We start from the raw sequence: 17,060 nt of genomic DNA, 5'->3' as shown, positions 1-17,060 counted from the left end.
GTTCAACCGTCCTCCACACAGATCCAAGACCGCATATAGTCATAGTAGCCTTACGGTCATAGTAAACAGTACGTTCCAAAAATATGTTCGCGTTTTCCAGTGACGAAAGACCTTTCAATATTGAATCATTTTCGCACAGGTACTGTCGTCCATTTGCCTACGTCGCTTTCCGGTTTCCCCCACCTGCTTCTATTCGCCTCTCTGTAAAGGCTAGTGGCTGGGCTATCTTAGCTCTTTTCTGAGAACATTAATTTTTGTTAGGAATTGTACCTCTACGTAATATTATATCCATACAACTGTTTAAAATAACTTACATAAAAGGGCCTCGTTAAGTAATTAACTGTCACGTGATTTCCCCCCTTTCTACGATCCTACGACATAACCACTTGGACGGACAGTAGATAGCATGTCTGAGTAATTTTATCTTTTCGGATCGGGCAGAAGTGAAGATTGAATTTACAGTACGTAAGGTACTCTTTTACAGAGTAGGTACAGAATTATTTCAACATGAGTTACTAGTACGAAGGACGAAACTGGTAATTGAAATTACACACATTAGAACTGAAGCCTGTATCGAAATGAACGGCCACCATTTTGAAAAATGTATTTAATTATCCACATTATGATTATTTTTCAGTTTAACTTCATTCTCTATATTGTAGCTAATGTGTTGTAGACAGTATAATATACACTGCATAATGAATACGTCCGAATGGATAGCTCAGTTCGTGAGTAAAAACACTAACTGTTAATACTGTACTGTATTTTGATTAAACAAAAGTCTAATGAAAATGATCAAACTCAAAAGCGTGATATTTCCTAGTTTACGGAAATGGATGAACTTCTTTTCTTCCCTCCTATACCTAGTAAAGTGATTTGTTTGTATATTACGCCAATATCATCGAACTCCAGTCGTGGAAGGGGGTAGCAAACTGTGTTTCCGGTTCTCAATCGTTATCCAAAGGTATAGCCAGGTTAATATTAGAAATTTTAGTAAAAATAAAATGATGTCCCTGTATTTCTACATTTTTTAAACCTAAATCCCATGTCTCGAATCACTTTCCGTAGTTTTTCTCTCCAACCTTGGAAATTATTGCTTCTCTCACAAGCTTCAGTAATTTCTTCAATATTGAAACTTCTTTCTGAACGGTATAAAATTCTTGTATCTTTCTTCTTAAAATACATCGGTTCATATCATCTACAAGAATTAAAGTTCCCTTGGTCTGTTCTTCTCTGGTGATTCTAGCTTTTCATCTCATGCACAGACTCCCTCTCTCCTGATTTTCTTTATTAGGAGCTCTGACCTGTCTACATAAATTACATAAAATGTTGTATTATCAGTATTAGTTAAGTAAGTAATTTTAATACATAATCTATTGAAATAAAATAAGCCTCACCTGTGATATCAGTTGCTCTTTTCGTTGCCTGATTTATAGGAAACAGATATTGACCTGTTTGTTTCTCTTCATCGCAAAATGCTATTACGTACTTAATAATATTTCTCTCTCCACTCCGTGCTACAGTATTCATGTTGAGTTGACAACACTGGACTGCAAGTGCAAATATTGTAAACTGTCCCGCAAGAAGGCCAAAATTGTGAGTAGTGGGGGACAGAAAGGGAGAGAGATAGAAAAGAGAGAGATAGGAATGCAGGGAGAGAAATGAATTAACGAGGCTGAGAAGGAATTAGGGTTCAGTTCGCATATCTTACGGGGGCACAGATCCGATGGTCCGACTATAGTAATGGAGTTTGTGGTGGACAAAGCACAAGTTGAGGGGGGTTTCCTCGGGGTACTACCGTTTCCCTCTATCATTCCACCGACATTTTCCACCTCCCCCTTATTTCATCTATCATCTGCAATACTAACAACAGGCTGGGGTTAAATCTTGGGGGTGTAGTAAGGGAATTCAATGCTGATATAGGAAGGCTTTAGGCCTCCGGGCTTCAAAAGATATAATTTATTATGCACTCAAATAATAATAATAATAATAATAATAATAATAATAATAATAATAATAATAATATAGAAGAGAATGTCTACACCTGTGGAGTAACGGTTAGTGCGTCTCAACGTGAAACCAGGTTGCCCAGGTTCGATTTCCGGTCGGGGCAAGTTACCTGGTTGAAGTTTTTTCCGGGGTTTTCCCTCAACCCAATATGAGCAAATGCTGGGTAACTTTCGGTGCTGGACTCATTTCACCGGCATTATCACGTTCATCCCATTCAAACGCTAAAAATAACTTAAGATGTTGATAAAGCGTCGTAAAATAAGCTAGTAGTAGAAGAGGAGATGATACTAAGGGATATGCTACTGGAGCTAAATGACAGCTGTGAGCAGTATGGGGTGAAGATAAATGCAAACAAGACGAGGACCATGGTTATAGGAAGAAAAATAAAGAAGGTAAACGTGCGAATACTAAATAAGGCAGTAGAGCAAGTGGACAGCTTCAAATACTTGGGGTGTACTATAAGCAGTAACATGAGCTGCTGCCAGGAAGTCAAAAGGAGGATACCAATGGCCAAGGAAGCTTTTAATAGAAAAAGGAGCATCTTCTGCGGACCTCTGCAAAAATAAGTAAAGAAGAGACTAGTGAAGTGCTTTTTGTGGAGTGTAGCATTTTGTAGGGCAGAAACATGGACATTACGACGAAGTGAAGAGAAACGAATAGAAATATTTGAAATGTGGATATGGAGAAGAATGGAGCGTGTGAAATGGACAGACAGAATAAGAAATGAAGCTGTGTTGGAAAGAGTGGGTGAAGAAAGAATGATGCTGAAACTGATCAGGAAGAGGAAAAGGAATTGGCTGGGTCACTGGCTGAGAAGAAACTGCCTACTGAAGGATGCACTGGAAGGAATGGTGAACGGGAGAAGAGTTCGGGCAGAAGAAGATATCAGATGATAGACGACATTAAGATATATGGATCATATGAGGAGACTAAGAGGAAGGCAGAAAATAAGAAAGATTAGAGAAAGATGAGTTTGCAGTGAAAGACTTACGCTTGGGCAGAACACTGAATGAATGAATGAATGAATGAATGAATTAATTAATTAATTAATTCGCCTATTCAATTATTTATTCATTTAATTGCCGGTCTGAATTAAATTAATGTAGGCTATTTAGTAAACTGACATCGTAAATGTTATGTTATATTATTGGCTAAGACCACACCGTATACGAGCCTGGCTTTTATGGCAGTGGCTAGAAATATTTTTTGTAGACTTCTGAATTGTACTCACATTGCTTACTAGCTAAATAAAGAAATAAATAAATTTATTCATGCATTTATTAATTTATATACTCATTCATTTATTCATTCATTCATTTATTGATATAATATTAAGTGTAATTTCTCTTGTCATCATGAAATTCATTGGTTTCACTAAACAGTTTATGATTCATGAGACCTAACCTAAAAACGTATTTTGACCACATGCATTGGTTAGTACAAGGTCTGAAAACCAAACAACACTCTAAAATCCATTCTGTTTATTTATTAATTATTATTACTGTATTATTTATTACTTACTTACTGGCTTTTAAGGAACCCGGAGGTTCATTGCCGCCCTCACATAAGCCCGCCATCGGTCCCTATCCTGAGCAAGATTAATCCAGTCTCTATCATCATATCCCACCTCCCTCAAATCCATTTTAATATTATCTTCCCATCTACGTCTCGGGCTCCCCAAAGGTCTCTTTCCCTCAGGCCTCTCATCTAATACTCTATATGCATTTCTGGATTCGCCCATACGTGCTACATGCCCTGCCCATATATTATTAATTATGTTGAAATTTCAAATAACACTCGCTAGTATCTTTTCTTTGATAAACGTTGTCAGCCTCTTCAAAGGCAAACGTGCTGCCAACATAACAGTTAGAAATTAGTAACTGCCAGTTGTAGTATTTGTCAGTACCGAAAATGTAACAAAGTTGGCAATCGAAAATTAAACAAGACAGCTATAAATTCAGTATAATGCATTACCATACCGATGGCCCAGAACCAGACTGTTCCAAGTCCATTTTACTATTTTTTTTTTCAGGAGAGCTATTTTAAGCTCCTGACATTCAAAGCTTCATGAAACAATTTGGAATAGCTTCATAGCAACCTTATGTAGAGGAATATTTACAATTCTGTTCGATTCATATATGCAGACAAGTACTGGAACACAATGAAATACAGATTTCTTTCTTACAAAAAGTTGGACTTAGAACAGTCTGGTTCTCAGCCATCGATATGTATTAATAGGAGGGAATTGATTAGGTGTCGCCCATAGGGCATAAAGCAGTGATGTCAAAGCAAACGCATTTTTCTGACCTTGACGTCGTGCGCGGGCAGCAAGCGCTAAGTATGGAAAGAGGAAGGGTTGTGTATATGAATAAGCACCTGTTTGTCTTGTTTAATGCTTTTTAGGTATTGCTAGAAGTGTTGATTTGTGTTTTTTTACTCTAGATTAAAATCGCAAGTTTCTTGTTTATGTTAGTTAATTAGGATACAATTAATTATACTTAATCACTCATTTAAAGTTTGTGTGACTGCAACCTGTGTATATTTTTGTGTGACTTTACTTTGTTTATAGTATTTTTTTTCCTTTTTATTTCTGTTATTGTATTTGTATTTCTGGTGGTGTGGAAGAGAAAGCCTGATGGCCTTAACTACACCAGAATAAATAAATGAATAAATAAATAAATAAATAAATAAATAAATAAATAAATAAATGAATAAACAAACAAATAAAGAAACAAACAAACAAATACATAAATAAATAAATAAATAAATAAATAAATAAATAAATAAATAAATAAGAAAACAGTGGTGCACAAACTTCAAACGGAACGTGAAATTTTATGTCGTTATTTTTATATGGCTTCTTTCTGTTTGATATTATCTATATTGTCTGTTAAACAAAAGTACTAACACTGATTTCTTAATATTGCAGTTGTGTTTTAAATCTTAATAACATAATAGAGAGTTAAGAAGGAATATTCACTTACATTCCATAGTAGTATAATATTATACCGTATTAAGTGGATGAAACACATCATTCATAAAGAAAGTGATATTCCAAAGAAAGAGATTGAGTATGACATGATAAGTTGCAATTTATATTGATGGTATCTTTAGCCTTACAAAAGTAATCAATAAACTAATCAAAACAATATTACAGTACAAAGCAAAGTTACCTAGGTACTGTATCTGTTTTAAGTGTAACTAATATTACATAACAAAACTCTTATCGCATTATGCTTTTAAGGTGATATTTGTGAGCAACTTCCTATCATCAGAATATTAAATTATTTTCTCGAAATCTGCTGAAGCTATAGAGCTGACAGTTTTACAACACATGGGCACGTATCTTTTGCTTACGATGTAACAGTAGTTGCTTTGTTAATTCATTTCCTTATAAACAATTTCCATGCGAATATTTTCAAAATTGTCAATACACTATCTTCAGTAATACGTATATACGGTATATTAGATTTACGAAAACATTCTGTAAGGCTACTAAATAAATAGGCCTATATCTGAAAATTTCACTTTTCTATACGAAAAGTTGAGAAAATATTTCTTTTGAATAAAGAAATCAAACTTGTGAAAAATGAGCATTAAAATTAAAACTTACATTCTTATAATGCACTTATACTTCTCAGGCAAATCTAAAAATTACCATGGATACAGTTTTAATAAGTTCTCTTCCCTTTATCTATTGAATCAGTGCTGGCCATCCCTGAATATAGCTCGACCAAGCGGCATATGATACCTCTTTCGTCTCTTTCTTTTCCGTTGTAAAGCGCTCAGGCTCTCCTGGGCTCTAAAGCGCGCGCTTGCTCCTGTTGGCATCAATTGACATGACTGGCATAAAGTAAGAAGACGCGGACTATACACTGGTCATACAGCTGTACTATCAGAAGTAGAAGAGAGCCCAGAATCTTATTTTCCTCCTGACGGGAGACATACGGATCGTGTAGGTCTGTGAGGTATGACAGACGGACCACAACCAGAGGAATGAAAGCAGGCCTCCGAATCTAGGAACGTTGACAGACCGAGGAAGAGATGAAGCTGCCGTTGTTGAGCACTACTCCTATTTGCCGAGTGTCTGGTTTCGTGCAGAATTCAGGCCAGACGGCTTCACAACGTCCGAAAGTTGAATGCGGTACCGTTACTATGGCAACAGATCTTGCCAACCGATGAATGGGAAAGAAAACAAGAGCGAGGCGCCGCGGCGGGTGAACATGGAAACCGAGCGTGACAGCGAGTTGCTACCTCACTTCGTGTGTGGAGGCCAGGGGAATCCCAGCACATCTAGCTGGTAGCCACCTCTTCAACCAATAATGAACTTGAGAGTTTGGCAAGTCAATACATTAATAAGAGTACATACGGGCTATTCCAAATAAAATCGATCAGTAAAAAACCTCGAATTTTTTTAATACTCTAAAAGAAACCGTGGTTTGATGAAGATTGTTGCACGGTAGTAGAAAGAAGGAAACAGGCAAAATTGAAATTCTTACAGGATCCAGTTGAGGAGAAGAGAGATAATTATTTCAATGAAAGACGGGAAGCAAATCGTACACTTAGGAATAAAAAGAAAGGTTACTTGAAGGAAAAACTGAATGAGGGAGAAACAAATAGCAAGAATAAAAACATTCGAGATTTATATAAGGGCATAAAGGAATTTAAGAACGGATATCAGCCAAGGGTAAACGCGATCAAGGATGAGAATGGTGACTTGCTTGCAGAATCTCCATCAATCCTAAACAGATGGAAAAACTATTTTGCGCAACTACTAAATGTACATAGGCCAAATAGAAATGATCGCGACGAAATTGAAATACAAACTGCTGAGCCATTTATATCCGAACCCACGCTTTCAGAAGTCGAAATTGCGATAGAAAATCTGAAAAAATACAAGTCTCCAGGTATCGATCAAATTCCAGCAGAATTAATACAAGAGGGTGGAAGTGCATTATATAGCGAAATTTATAAACTTGTACTTGCTATTTGGGAAAAGGAAATTGTACCAGAACAATGGAAGGAGTCTATAGTTGTACCTATTTTTATGAAGGGGGACAAGACTAACTGTAGTAAGTTTCGAGGAATATCACTTTTGTTGACGTCGTACAAAATTTTGTCCAATATCCTTTTGAGAAGATTAACTCCGTACGTAGATGGAATTATTGGGGATCATCAGTGCGGTTTTAGGCGTAATAGATCGACTATTGATCAGATTTTTTGTATTCGACAGATAATGGAGAAAAAATGGGAGTATAAGGGTACAGTACATCAGTTATTCATAGATTTCAAAAAGGCATATGACTCGGTTAAGAGGGAAGTATTATATGATATTCTTATTGAATTTGGTATTCCCAAGAAACTAGTTCGATTAATTAAAATGTGTCTCAGTGAAACATACAGCAGAGTCCGTATAGGTCAGTTTCTATCTGATGCTTTTCCAATTCACTGTGGGCTAAAACAGGGAGATGCACTATCACCTTTACTTTTTAACTTCGCTCTAGAGTATGCCATTAGGAAAGTCCAGGATAACAGAGAGGGTTTGGAATTGAACGGGTTACATCAGCTGCTTGTCTATGCGGATGACGTGAATATGCTAGGAGAAAATCCACAAACGATTAGGAAAAACACGGAAATTTTACTTGAAGCAAGTAAAGCGATCGGTTTGGAAGTAAATCCCGAAAAGACAAAGTATATGATTATGTCTCGTGACGAGAATATTGTACGAAATGGAAATATAAAAATTGGAGATTTATCCTTCGAAGGGGTGGAAAAATTCAAATATCTTGGAGCAACAGTAACAAATATAAATGACACTCGGGAGGAAATTAAACGCAGAATAAATATGGGAAATGCGTGTTATTATTCGGTTGAGAAGCTTTTATCATCTAGTCTGCTGTCAAAAAATCTGTAAGTTAGAATTTATAAAACAGTTATATTACCGGTTGTTCTGTATGGTTGTGAAACTTGGACTCTCACTCTGAGAAAGGAACATAGGTTAAGGGTGTTTGAGAATAAGGTGCTTAGGAAAATATTTGGGGCTAAGCGGGATGAAGTTACAGGAGAATGGAGAAAATAACACAACGCAGAACTGCACGCATTGTATTTTTCACCTGACATAATTAGGAACATAAAATCCAGACTTTGAGATGGGCAGGACATGTAGCACGTATGGGCGAATCCAGAAATGCATATAGAGTGTTAGTTGGGAGACCGGAGGGAAAAAGACCTTTGGGGAGGCCGAGACGTAGATATTAAAATGGATTTGAGGGAGGTGGGATATGATGATAGAGACTGGATTAATCTTGCACAGGATTGGGACCGATGGCGGGCTTATGTGAGGGCGGCAATGAACCTTCGGGTTCCTTAAAAGCCATTTGCAAGTAAGTAAGTAAGTAAGTAAGTAAGTAAGTAAGTAATTTTTTCCTATTTATATAAGGTGCTGAGGAGAGTGCATTTGCAAAAATATACTATCGAAAGTCAAACGGTTTTCGCATTGTTGAGCGACAAATTTAGCGAATTTTATAAAAACAAGCCTCTTTCAGCGCTCAGAACTCTGGAACCATTCACTGCAGAACATTGAACGAGAGCTCATTTTGAAGCTGACATATGGTAGGTTATGTTGAGAAGTAATCCTTATTTTTATTGTACACACAGAGACAGATAATCTGATTTTATTTACTTTTACGCTTTTTGCCCATTTGTAAAAATGTAAAAAAAAAAAAAATAAATAAATATTGAGAAAAAACCTTCCATTATTAAGAGGGAGTCGGCATTGTTTGCTTAGTGGCTCGGCAATAAGTTTCGAGGATATTAAATAAATTATTTTCACACGCCTAGACTTGAACGGCGCAGTACCGCACGCACTGGCCAAGAGATGAAGATAAGCGATCGTTGGGCGTCATTTTACTCCTGTGTTTATGAAAACTTGTGATAAAGCTAGCCCAGCTATGCGCTACTAGACGAAACATCACATGTTTTTCTCCTGGCCTTGCTTCCCTCGGCTAGCTCCCGCCTCACAGTCAGCTGGTTAGCTCACGCGCGTACTATTTATTTTCTTTATTTGATATTTTCATTACTTTCTTATCAACGGTGCACCAGTAAAAAATATATGTGTTTATTTGTACTTTCAATGCGGAATCTAACCATATATTTTAAAAATATTTTTTCGTGAGCAAAGGCGTCTTAATGAGGAAAAATCTAAATTTCTCCATTTCCATAAAAAGTAAGAAAAACTGTCAATATAAACTTTAATTTCTCAGCGTCAAAATAAATCATGCTTTTGATCATTGGGTGAAAGGGTTTCGGAGCCACAACAGTTTAAAGTTGCTAATTTTATGAAAATACGATAAATTTAAATATTTTTAATTTAAACACTATGAAGTTCTGATGCCTCAAACTTTGCACAAAGCATTATATCACAGTTGTCAACGGACAGAAAAAGTTTCATTGTATTTAAAAATTACAAGGTCAATGTTCGCTATATTTCGGTCGATTTGAGATGGTATAGCCCATATGTACAGACCCAGAAACAAAATTTGGGCCATCTGAATTTTCCAAGTTCCATGTGCCAAGAACTGAGCATGTGCAGTGTGTTATAACTGGAACTAGTGAAAATTCAGGTGGCCCAAATTTTGTTTCTGGGTCTGTACGTAGTATAGATATTATAATGATGTTCAACTAATTATGTATACATATATTATTTTATTCTGCATATAATCCTGTTGACACAATAATTCGTCATTGTGCAAAAAAAAAAAAAAAAAAAAAAAACACTATTAAGAATAGTTAACGTATCATAATATCCGTGGTATTTGATATTCTTTTATATAAAAGTGCTCTTTTCAACAACTGAGTTATGTACTGTCAAAATTCAAATTTGGGCTACAATTGAACATTCATTTGCCCAGACACACCTATCGTGTGTCTCAAGGATTCTTTTTTAGATACCGGAAATCACGTAGGCACATCACAAGCCGTTCAATGCTTTTTTTCTTTCTTTCTTTCTTTCTTTCTTTCTTTCTTTCTTTCTTCTTCTTCTTCTTCTTCTTCTTCAAGGTAAGGTGGCAAGACTACAATTAATTCCATTTGTCTTCGTTTCTGTTTAGGAAAATTTCTTTTGTATCTTCTACACCAATATAATATTTAGATTAACGAACTAAAAAATATTCGTAAAATAGGCTAACTTATTTTCTAGCTGGTGAGGATATTAATCATTATTATTCCGATCAATTTTAAAGTAATAATTCTCAAAATAGTGACTCAAAATAGCGGATTCAACACCTTCGAGCAGGAGATGAAGGTAGACGATTGGAATTTTGGTCGTTGGCTCTTTGTAAATCGCAGAGTAATCCAATTCTTACTCTTCACTGATGAAGCCACTTCCACTCGTGAGGATATCAATAACACTCGTAACTCACATCAATGGTCCGAAGAAAACCCACATGCCATTGTGGAGATACATTTTCAAGAACGCTTCTCTGTGGTTTGCTATGATAGACAATCTTTTCTGTTACCGCATCGTCTTACAGGGTCCCGTTATCTGTATTTTATTCAAAACGAGCTTCCAGCATTATTAGAAGAGATTCCTTTGGCTAAAAATATGGGTATGTTCTTCCAGCATGACGGAGCCCCTGCACATTGTAGTCGTCAGGTGATACATCATCTAAACCTATCATAATTTCCAGGAAGATGGCCCTGCAAATATGGTCACGTTTCTTGGCCACCAAGGTCCCCAGACCTCACCCCTTTAGAAATGTTATGTTTTATTTAACGACGCTCGCAACTGCAGAGGTTATATCAGCGTCGCCGGATGTGCCGGAATTTTGTCCCGCAGGAGTTCTTTTACATGCCAGTAAATCTACTGACATGAGCCTGTCGCATTTAAGCACACTTAAATTCCATCGACCTGGCCCGGGATCGAACCCGCAACCTTGGGCATAGAAGGCCAGCGCTATACCAACTCGCCAACCAGATCAACAACCCTTTAGATTTTTTTAAATTTACAAACACACAAAAACACACCCACAGCACATCCTGAATACTCACTACATTGGAAAAACTGGAAGAACATTTCAAACACGTTACAAATTCAACCTACGCAGAATACATCATAAACTCCAATCACAACTAAAGAAACATAAACACTGACATGTAAATACTACACATTCAGTCAAAAAACTAAAAACTTGTTACTCTAGAGTCTAGAACAATATGAAATTTACAAACATACAAAATACACCCACAGCAAATCCTGAATTTCAAAATACACCTTTTTCGACACTATCATGAACACATCCCAACATAACACAAAACCAGAAGATAGAGCGGGACCTTCATTAGGCTTCGGGCAATGAAGAACAACACTTCGAAACTAGTGTCCACACCTGTGGAGTAACGGTCAGCGCGTCTGGCCGTGAAACCAGGTGGCCCGGGTTCGAATCCCGGTCGGGGCAAGTTACCTGGTTGAGGTTTTTTCCGGGGTTTTCCCTCAACCCAATACGAGCAAATGCTTGGTAACTTTCGGTGCTGGATCCCGGACTCATTTCACCGGCATTATCACCTTCATATCATTCAGACGCTATATAACCTAGATGTTGATACAGCGTCGTAAAATAACCCAAAATAAATTCGAAACGAGTCAGCGAGGAAATTTTATAATGTTAATACAGCAAAGAAGATATAAAACTAATCAGTGATTATATGTGTTAAAAGTGTAGGCTGTATTCAAGAATGAAGATTATGATGTAATAGTTAACGGCAAGTTCAGCCTTGTTAAATTTAAATGCGCGGAGTATGAAGACAGGAATAGTTAATTTAACATGTTCTAATCCTACTTAACTGTGGTATTAATTTCCAAATGAATCCAATTCTTTGCAATGACATGTTATTACTCATTACAATTTCAAACAACTCATTGGGGTCATATTGATGTGTGAATCGTTTCGACTATCAATTGCATTGTTGTCTGTAGACTAGGCCTCCTGGAATGAGGAAGCGATTATGAAGTAGTTAACGAGAAGGCTCCGCCTTGTTAAATTTAAATGCGGGGAGTATGAAGACAGAAATGAAAAGAAATATCAAACTTTTATTTCAAATCCCAAACATCCTTACAATCCCCACCATGCTTACATTAATAATCACGAACTGCATAAACGTTTAAAGCAATTATAGGGATTTGATTAGGCCGTAATTCCCTGCCACTTCTTTAGAGCTTTGAGCTATCTATATTATTTTTATTCAGTAGAGAGGCGTGTAGCTTTTTATGGACGTGATAGAAATAATTTAATGATAATAATAGTAGCCAACAAAGTATTTGAATTTACTTTAAAATAAGAGTAGGGGAGTAGGGCCTTACTTACTTACTGGCTTTTAAGGAACCCGGAGGTTCATTGTCGCCCTCACATAAGCCCGCCATTGGTCCCTATCCTAAGCAAGATTAATCCAGTCTCTACCATCATATCCCACCTCCCTCAAATACATTTTAATATTATCTTCCCATCTACGTCTCGGCCTTCCCAAAGGTCCTTTTCCCTCCGGCCTCCCAACTAACACTCTACATGCATTTCTGGATTCGCCCATACGTGCTACATGCCCTGCCCATCTCAAACGTCTGGATTTAATGTTCCTAATTATGTCAGGTGAAGAATACAATGCGTGCAGTTCTGTGTTGTGTAACTTTCTCCATTCTCCTGTAACTTCATCCCTCTTAGCCCCAAATATTTTCCTAAGAACCTTATTCTCAAACACCCTTAACCTATGTTCCTCTCTCAAAGTGAGAGTCCAAGTTTCACAACCATAAAGAACAACCGGTAATATAACTGTTTTATAAATTCTAACTTTCAGATTTTTTGACAACAGACTGGATGATAAAAGCTTCTCAACCGAATAATAACAGGCATTTCCCATATTTATTCTGTGTTTAATTTCCTCCCGAATATCATTGATATTTGTTACTGTTGCTCCCAGGTATTTGAATTTTTCCACCTCTTCAAAGGAGTAGGGCTACCTCCTTTAATTAGGCTTACTTATGTTCATAAACATTTAACGTAAGCAATCTTTATTGTGTTTGATTCATGCGAATTTTAAACGAACCAAAAAAAAAAAAAAAAGAGTTATTTTATGGTATTTTTTTTTTCTTTCCCCAAGGAAGGAAAGATAGTATTAGCGCGAAGGTGTTTAAGCAGGTAGGTTTTGATTTGTGACTTCTGACAGGTGATAAAATCACATATTCTTGTAATTTGTTGCTTTAATAAATTTGTATGAATTGATTTTTAATTTTTATTTAGCTTTGAAATATTTAAATATCAAAATACAATGTAATATTAACTTAAGTTCATTGCCGCTGACATCAACATACTTTCTATCTTATCATGTGAAATTAACAGCTTAAAAACACACAATATTTGATCTGTTACCGGTACACGAAAATTAACACCCTATGCCACACAACCGCTGGATTAAAACACGATCGACTTGGATTTGGACCCAAAATATATAATACATTAATTAGAGCTTACCCTGAGCTAAGTACACTTAACACACATAGATTTAAGAAACAAATCAGATTAATTATTTAATTGTTTAAGCTAATTGAGTTAAAAATTGATACTCTAATATTCATGTACTTTTATTTTCTATTTGTATATAGACCCTTTTATTACATGCTGTATTATTTTACCATTTATTAATGTTATTGTGCTCAATGAACTCTCTTAATTTTGTGATATATTTTGTATAACCGATCTGAACTGCGCCCGAGCACGAGCTTCTGCTCTTTCGGGCTGCAATGCCTAATGTAGCTCAAGTGTAAAGTATTAAATAAATATTATTATTATTATTATTATTACTATTATTATTATTATTATTATTTCATAAGCGCAGCTGTAGAAAAAGGGCTGTAACAAGGAAATAAAATGCTTCCTGATCAACGTGCAATGTTCAATATTCTCCTACACAAAGCAATACCTGTAGTTTCATTCTTAGACGGTATGATTGGATAAATTGATGATGAAGTTAGGTGAAGTCGTGGCCCATCGCAAGTGCAATGACTGACACCAGTTACGAAACCTTCTCTGTGCAATGTTGTGACAAGTCGTTCGTGTTTTCTTTTTCTCGGACGCGCGGAGAACACGTAAATAGGTCACGACCGTTGTCTTCGAAACCCCATTACGATCTCCCAGTTACTCTTCCAGCACTTAAGACACTAAAGAATACTCTGGTGACGTCTCACTACCGTTTTTAATCAGAAAGAGAAGCAATTCGTGTCACTGCCTGCTTATTTTCTATAATCTACAATAGTTATCCATTATCCACCACACTTCATGAACATGGCTCGTAGACTACACGGAAAAGATGACTGACAGCAATCAGAACTCATTGTTGCGTGAGGCCACGCTTCGTTATTGCGTTGTTTCCTGAATCTCGCTTTTAATTTATTACACAATCAGCATAATACGGCTTTCGCCATTATCGTCTGGTATTCATTATTTTCACGTGCGTTTTACCGTGGTAAATAACAGAACTGAGCTTTATTACGTCACACATCACAATTCAAGTCCCGTTGCAACACTATAATTGAAGAAAAGATATTTTAAAGATCGGGTTTATAGCTTTAAAAAATGGATAAGTTAAAAAAACGCCATTTTGTGGGCTGTGTAACAATCGCCTCAGACATCAGAGAAGTTCTAACGATTTCAAAATGAACACAAAACAACATTTCCAAGAAAATGCTTCAATTAGTACGCAACTACACCAAAAACTGCTTACATAATTCACGCCAGATATCTACGTAGCAAGAATCCAACGCTTACGATTTATATTTCTAAGTCAGACCTTCAATATCACACAACACATTCGTTAAAATATAAAATATGAAGCCTAGGATGATAAGAAATAAAACGCACAAAATGCAGAAGCAGTGATACACCCGAAGACTCTGGCAAAGCCCCCTGGACACGCAACAATACCGATCTCTGGCGACACGTTACACTGAGATCCCGTTAGCTCGCGGCCAGTGTCCCTGGCGAGGGGCTAGTCGTAGAGCATGGGTTTGGACTGACCTGAGAGGAAACTGGTGGCGATGGACTCGCCGTCCTGACCTCTGACCCCGGCCACCGCCAGCAGGGTCACTATCAACGCGGCAGTCCTCATAGCTCGCTGTTGCACTCACTCCACGCTACCAATGTCACGGTCAACACAACACTGGCCGTCCGCTGAAGACCTGACGGCGTTCACTGCATGCGTCGGCTACTGCGCAACCTCGCGCGCATGCGGAGTGGGGAACATACTACCAACCTCGCGAAAATTCTCTTCTCGGGGAAATTTTGCTGATTATTGTGCTGTATGGAGACAAAACCTACGAAATTCCCGTTCTCAGAGAAAGTATTCAAAACTGTGATAGGCCTATTGTGCAAATAACCGAAATTTAAAAGGCATAGCACAGCCACAACAAACTGGAAGGATAGTAAGTCTATAAATTTCGGCGAAGGGCTGAAAGAGGTGCAGGGACACTGATAACGACATTCTTAAATTCAATTGACTGTCAATAATGCCAACAATACTATTTGATTGAAAGTGCATTCTAGCTAGTACACAGTGTTGCCAACTCAGCTGATTTGCGGCTGATTCTGGCAGATCTGAATTCTTTAAAGCTGGGAATATTCTTGTCAGCCGACAACCGAAAATTTGGCATACATTTCACATTGCTTAATTTATTCCATTATTTTAAGCAGTGTAATTATTAATTAGATGTTACCAACTACTAAACATTACATAAAAGGGGAATGCGACATTATTCGTTGTTATAAAATACATTTGCCATACTTAAAAGTGAAAATCCGGGACATTGCACTTTCATCCTTAAACTGTGTGAAATGGAAACAGTGTTCCCAACCTTAGGCATTTATCCCTAGTTGTAGAGAATTTGAGTGCCATCTGAGGATACAGAGATAATTATAAATTCATTGTTTCTAGGGATTTCTTGATTTTCCTTCAAAATTAATTATTTTCTTTCATTTTATCTCCTATTTTATTACAGTAGAACCTCTATTATCCGTGGTTATGAAGGGGGCGGACTGAACGGTTAATCGAAAAAATCGGATAATCCGTACTATAAAATATTTTATGCTCGACCATGCCGAAATGTAGTAATTATACACCTGGTAGCAGACCTTTAATGCACCTCATTAAAGTACACCTATTCATTAAAGTTCAGGTGTTGCACCAATCAGAAAACACCATTGTAGCAATATGAAAGCGCAAGCATCGATTATTCTCGGATATGCAATCGAAAGACAACTAGCGAAACGTCACGGAGGCTGGAAATACAATATTGTCACAGAAGGTTATGTTCTGTTACTATAATAATTAGCGTTAACTGTAAATAATATTCAAATAAATTCAATTTGACATCTCGTTTTTCAATGTCTAAATCAATTTCAAGGTTATATCAAGATTAATATTTATTTTACTCTCTAGATTATATCAAGGTCAGTGACATTTGTTTCTCGGAAAAAATCAATACTTTCGCGTCTGCGCACATCTCACAATTTACGAGATATTGCGCAAGGTCAGTTCCGCTCCCCAGTCAGATAAGAATAACACGAGTACTTATGAATAATTTCAAGTTAGAAATATGGTCGAGCATAAAAAATCGTATGAAACTTGCCTATAATGGTAATTACGACGCTCGTATGAAAATTATGAAACTCACTTGCGCTCGTTTCATAAACATACTCGCGTCGTAATTACTACCATTATAGGCTCGTTGCATAATGTACTATTCATGGATTAAGTGCATAATAGTTTCGTAATTTGAAACTCCCACTATACTGCAACCACTGGTGTCTTCACACTACACACTACACTATATAATATGCTGGTTATGACTAATGAAAACATAAAAACAGTGAAATACAGTAATACGTAGCACTTTATTCTTGCTTCATTTTACTAAATCGCGCACATTTCTACTGCCAATCATATATTCTTATGCGAGATGAGCCACGGTTTTTCCTTTTTCAAACCGCTAACACGTTTCTTTTGACATT

General features: G+C 36.8%; 1 protein-coding gene across 4 annotated transcripts in view; it reads right to left on the bottom strand.

Annotated features, from left to right (window-relative positions):
• Nucleotides 1-15,248, bottom strand: part of mas (trypsin-like serine protease domain-containing protein masquerade) — a 130,523-nt gene extending 115,275 nt beyond the window's left edge. For 3 of the 4 annotated variants that reach the window (XM_069843502.1, XM_069843522.1, XM_069843486.1), the window contains exon 1: nt 15,072-15,248. In XM_069843502.1, the coding sequence (XP_069699603.1) occupies nt 15,072-15,162 (91 nt within the window). In that variant the 5' untranslated portion in view covers nt 15,163-15,248. The remainder of the gene's footprint in view (nt 1-15,071) is intronic. The other variant, XM_069843494.1, reaches the window with a different exon arrangement.
• Nucleotides 15,249-17,060: the final 1,812 nt, after the last annotated feature.

Source organism: Periplaneta americana, chromosome 2 (genome assembly GCF_040183065.1).
Source record: "Periplaneta americana isolate PAMFEO1 chromosome 2, P.americana_PAMFEO1_priV1, whole genome shotgun sequence".
NCBI classification, from domain to species: Eukaryota; Metazoa; Arthropoda; class Insecta; order Blattodea; family Blattidae; genus Periplaneta; species Periplaneta americana.
Note: the sequence above shows the minus strand (reverse complement) of the source record. Positions and strands in the feature narration are given on the sequence as shown.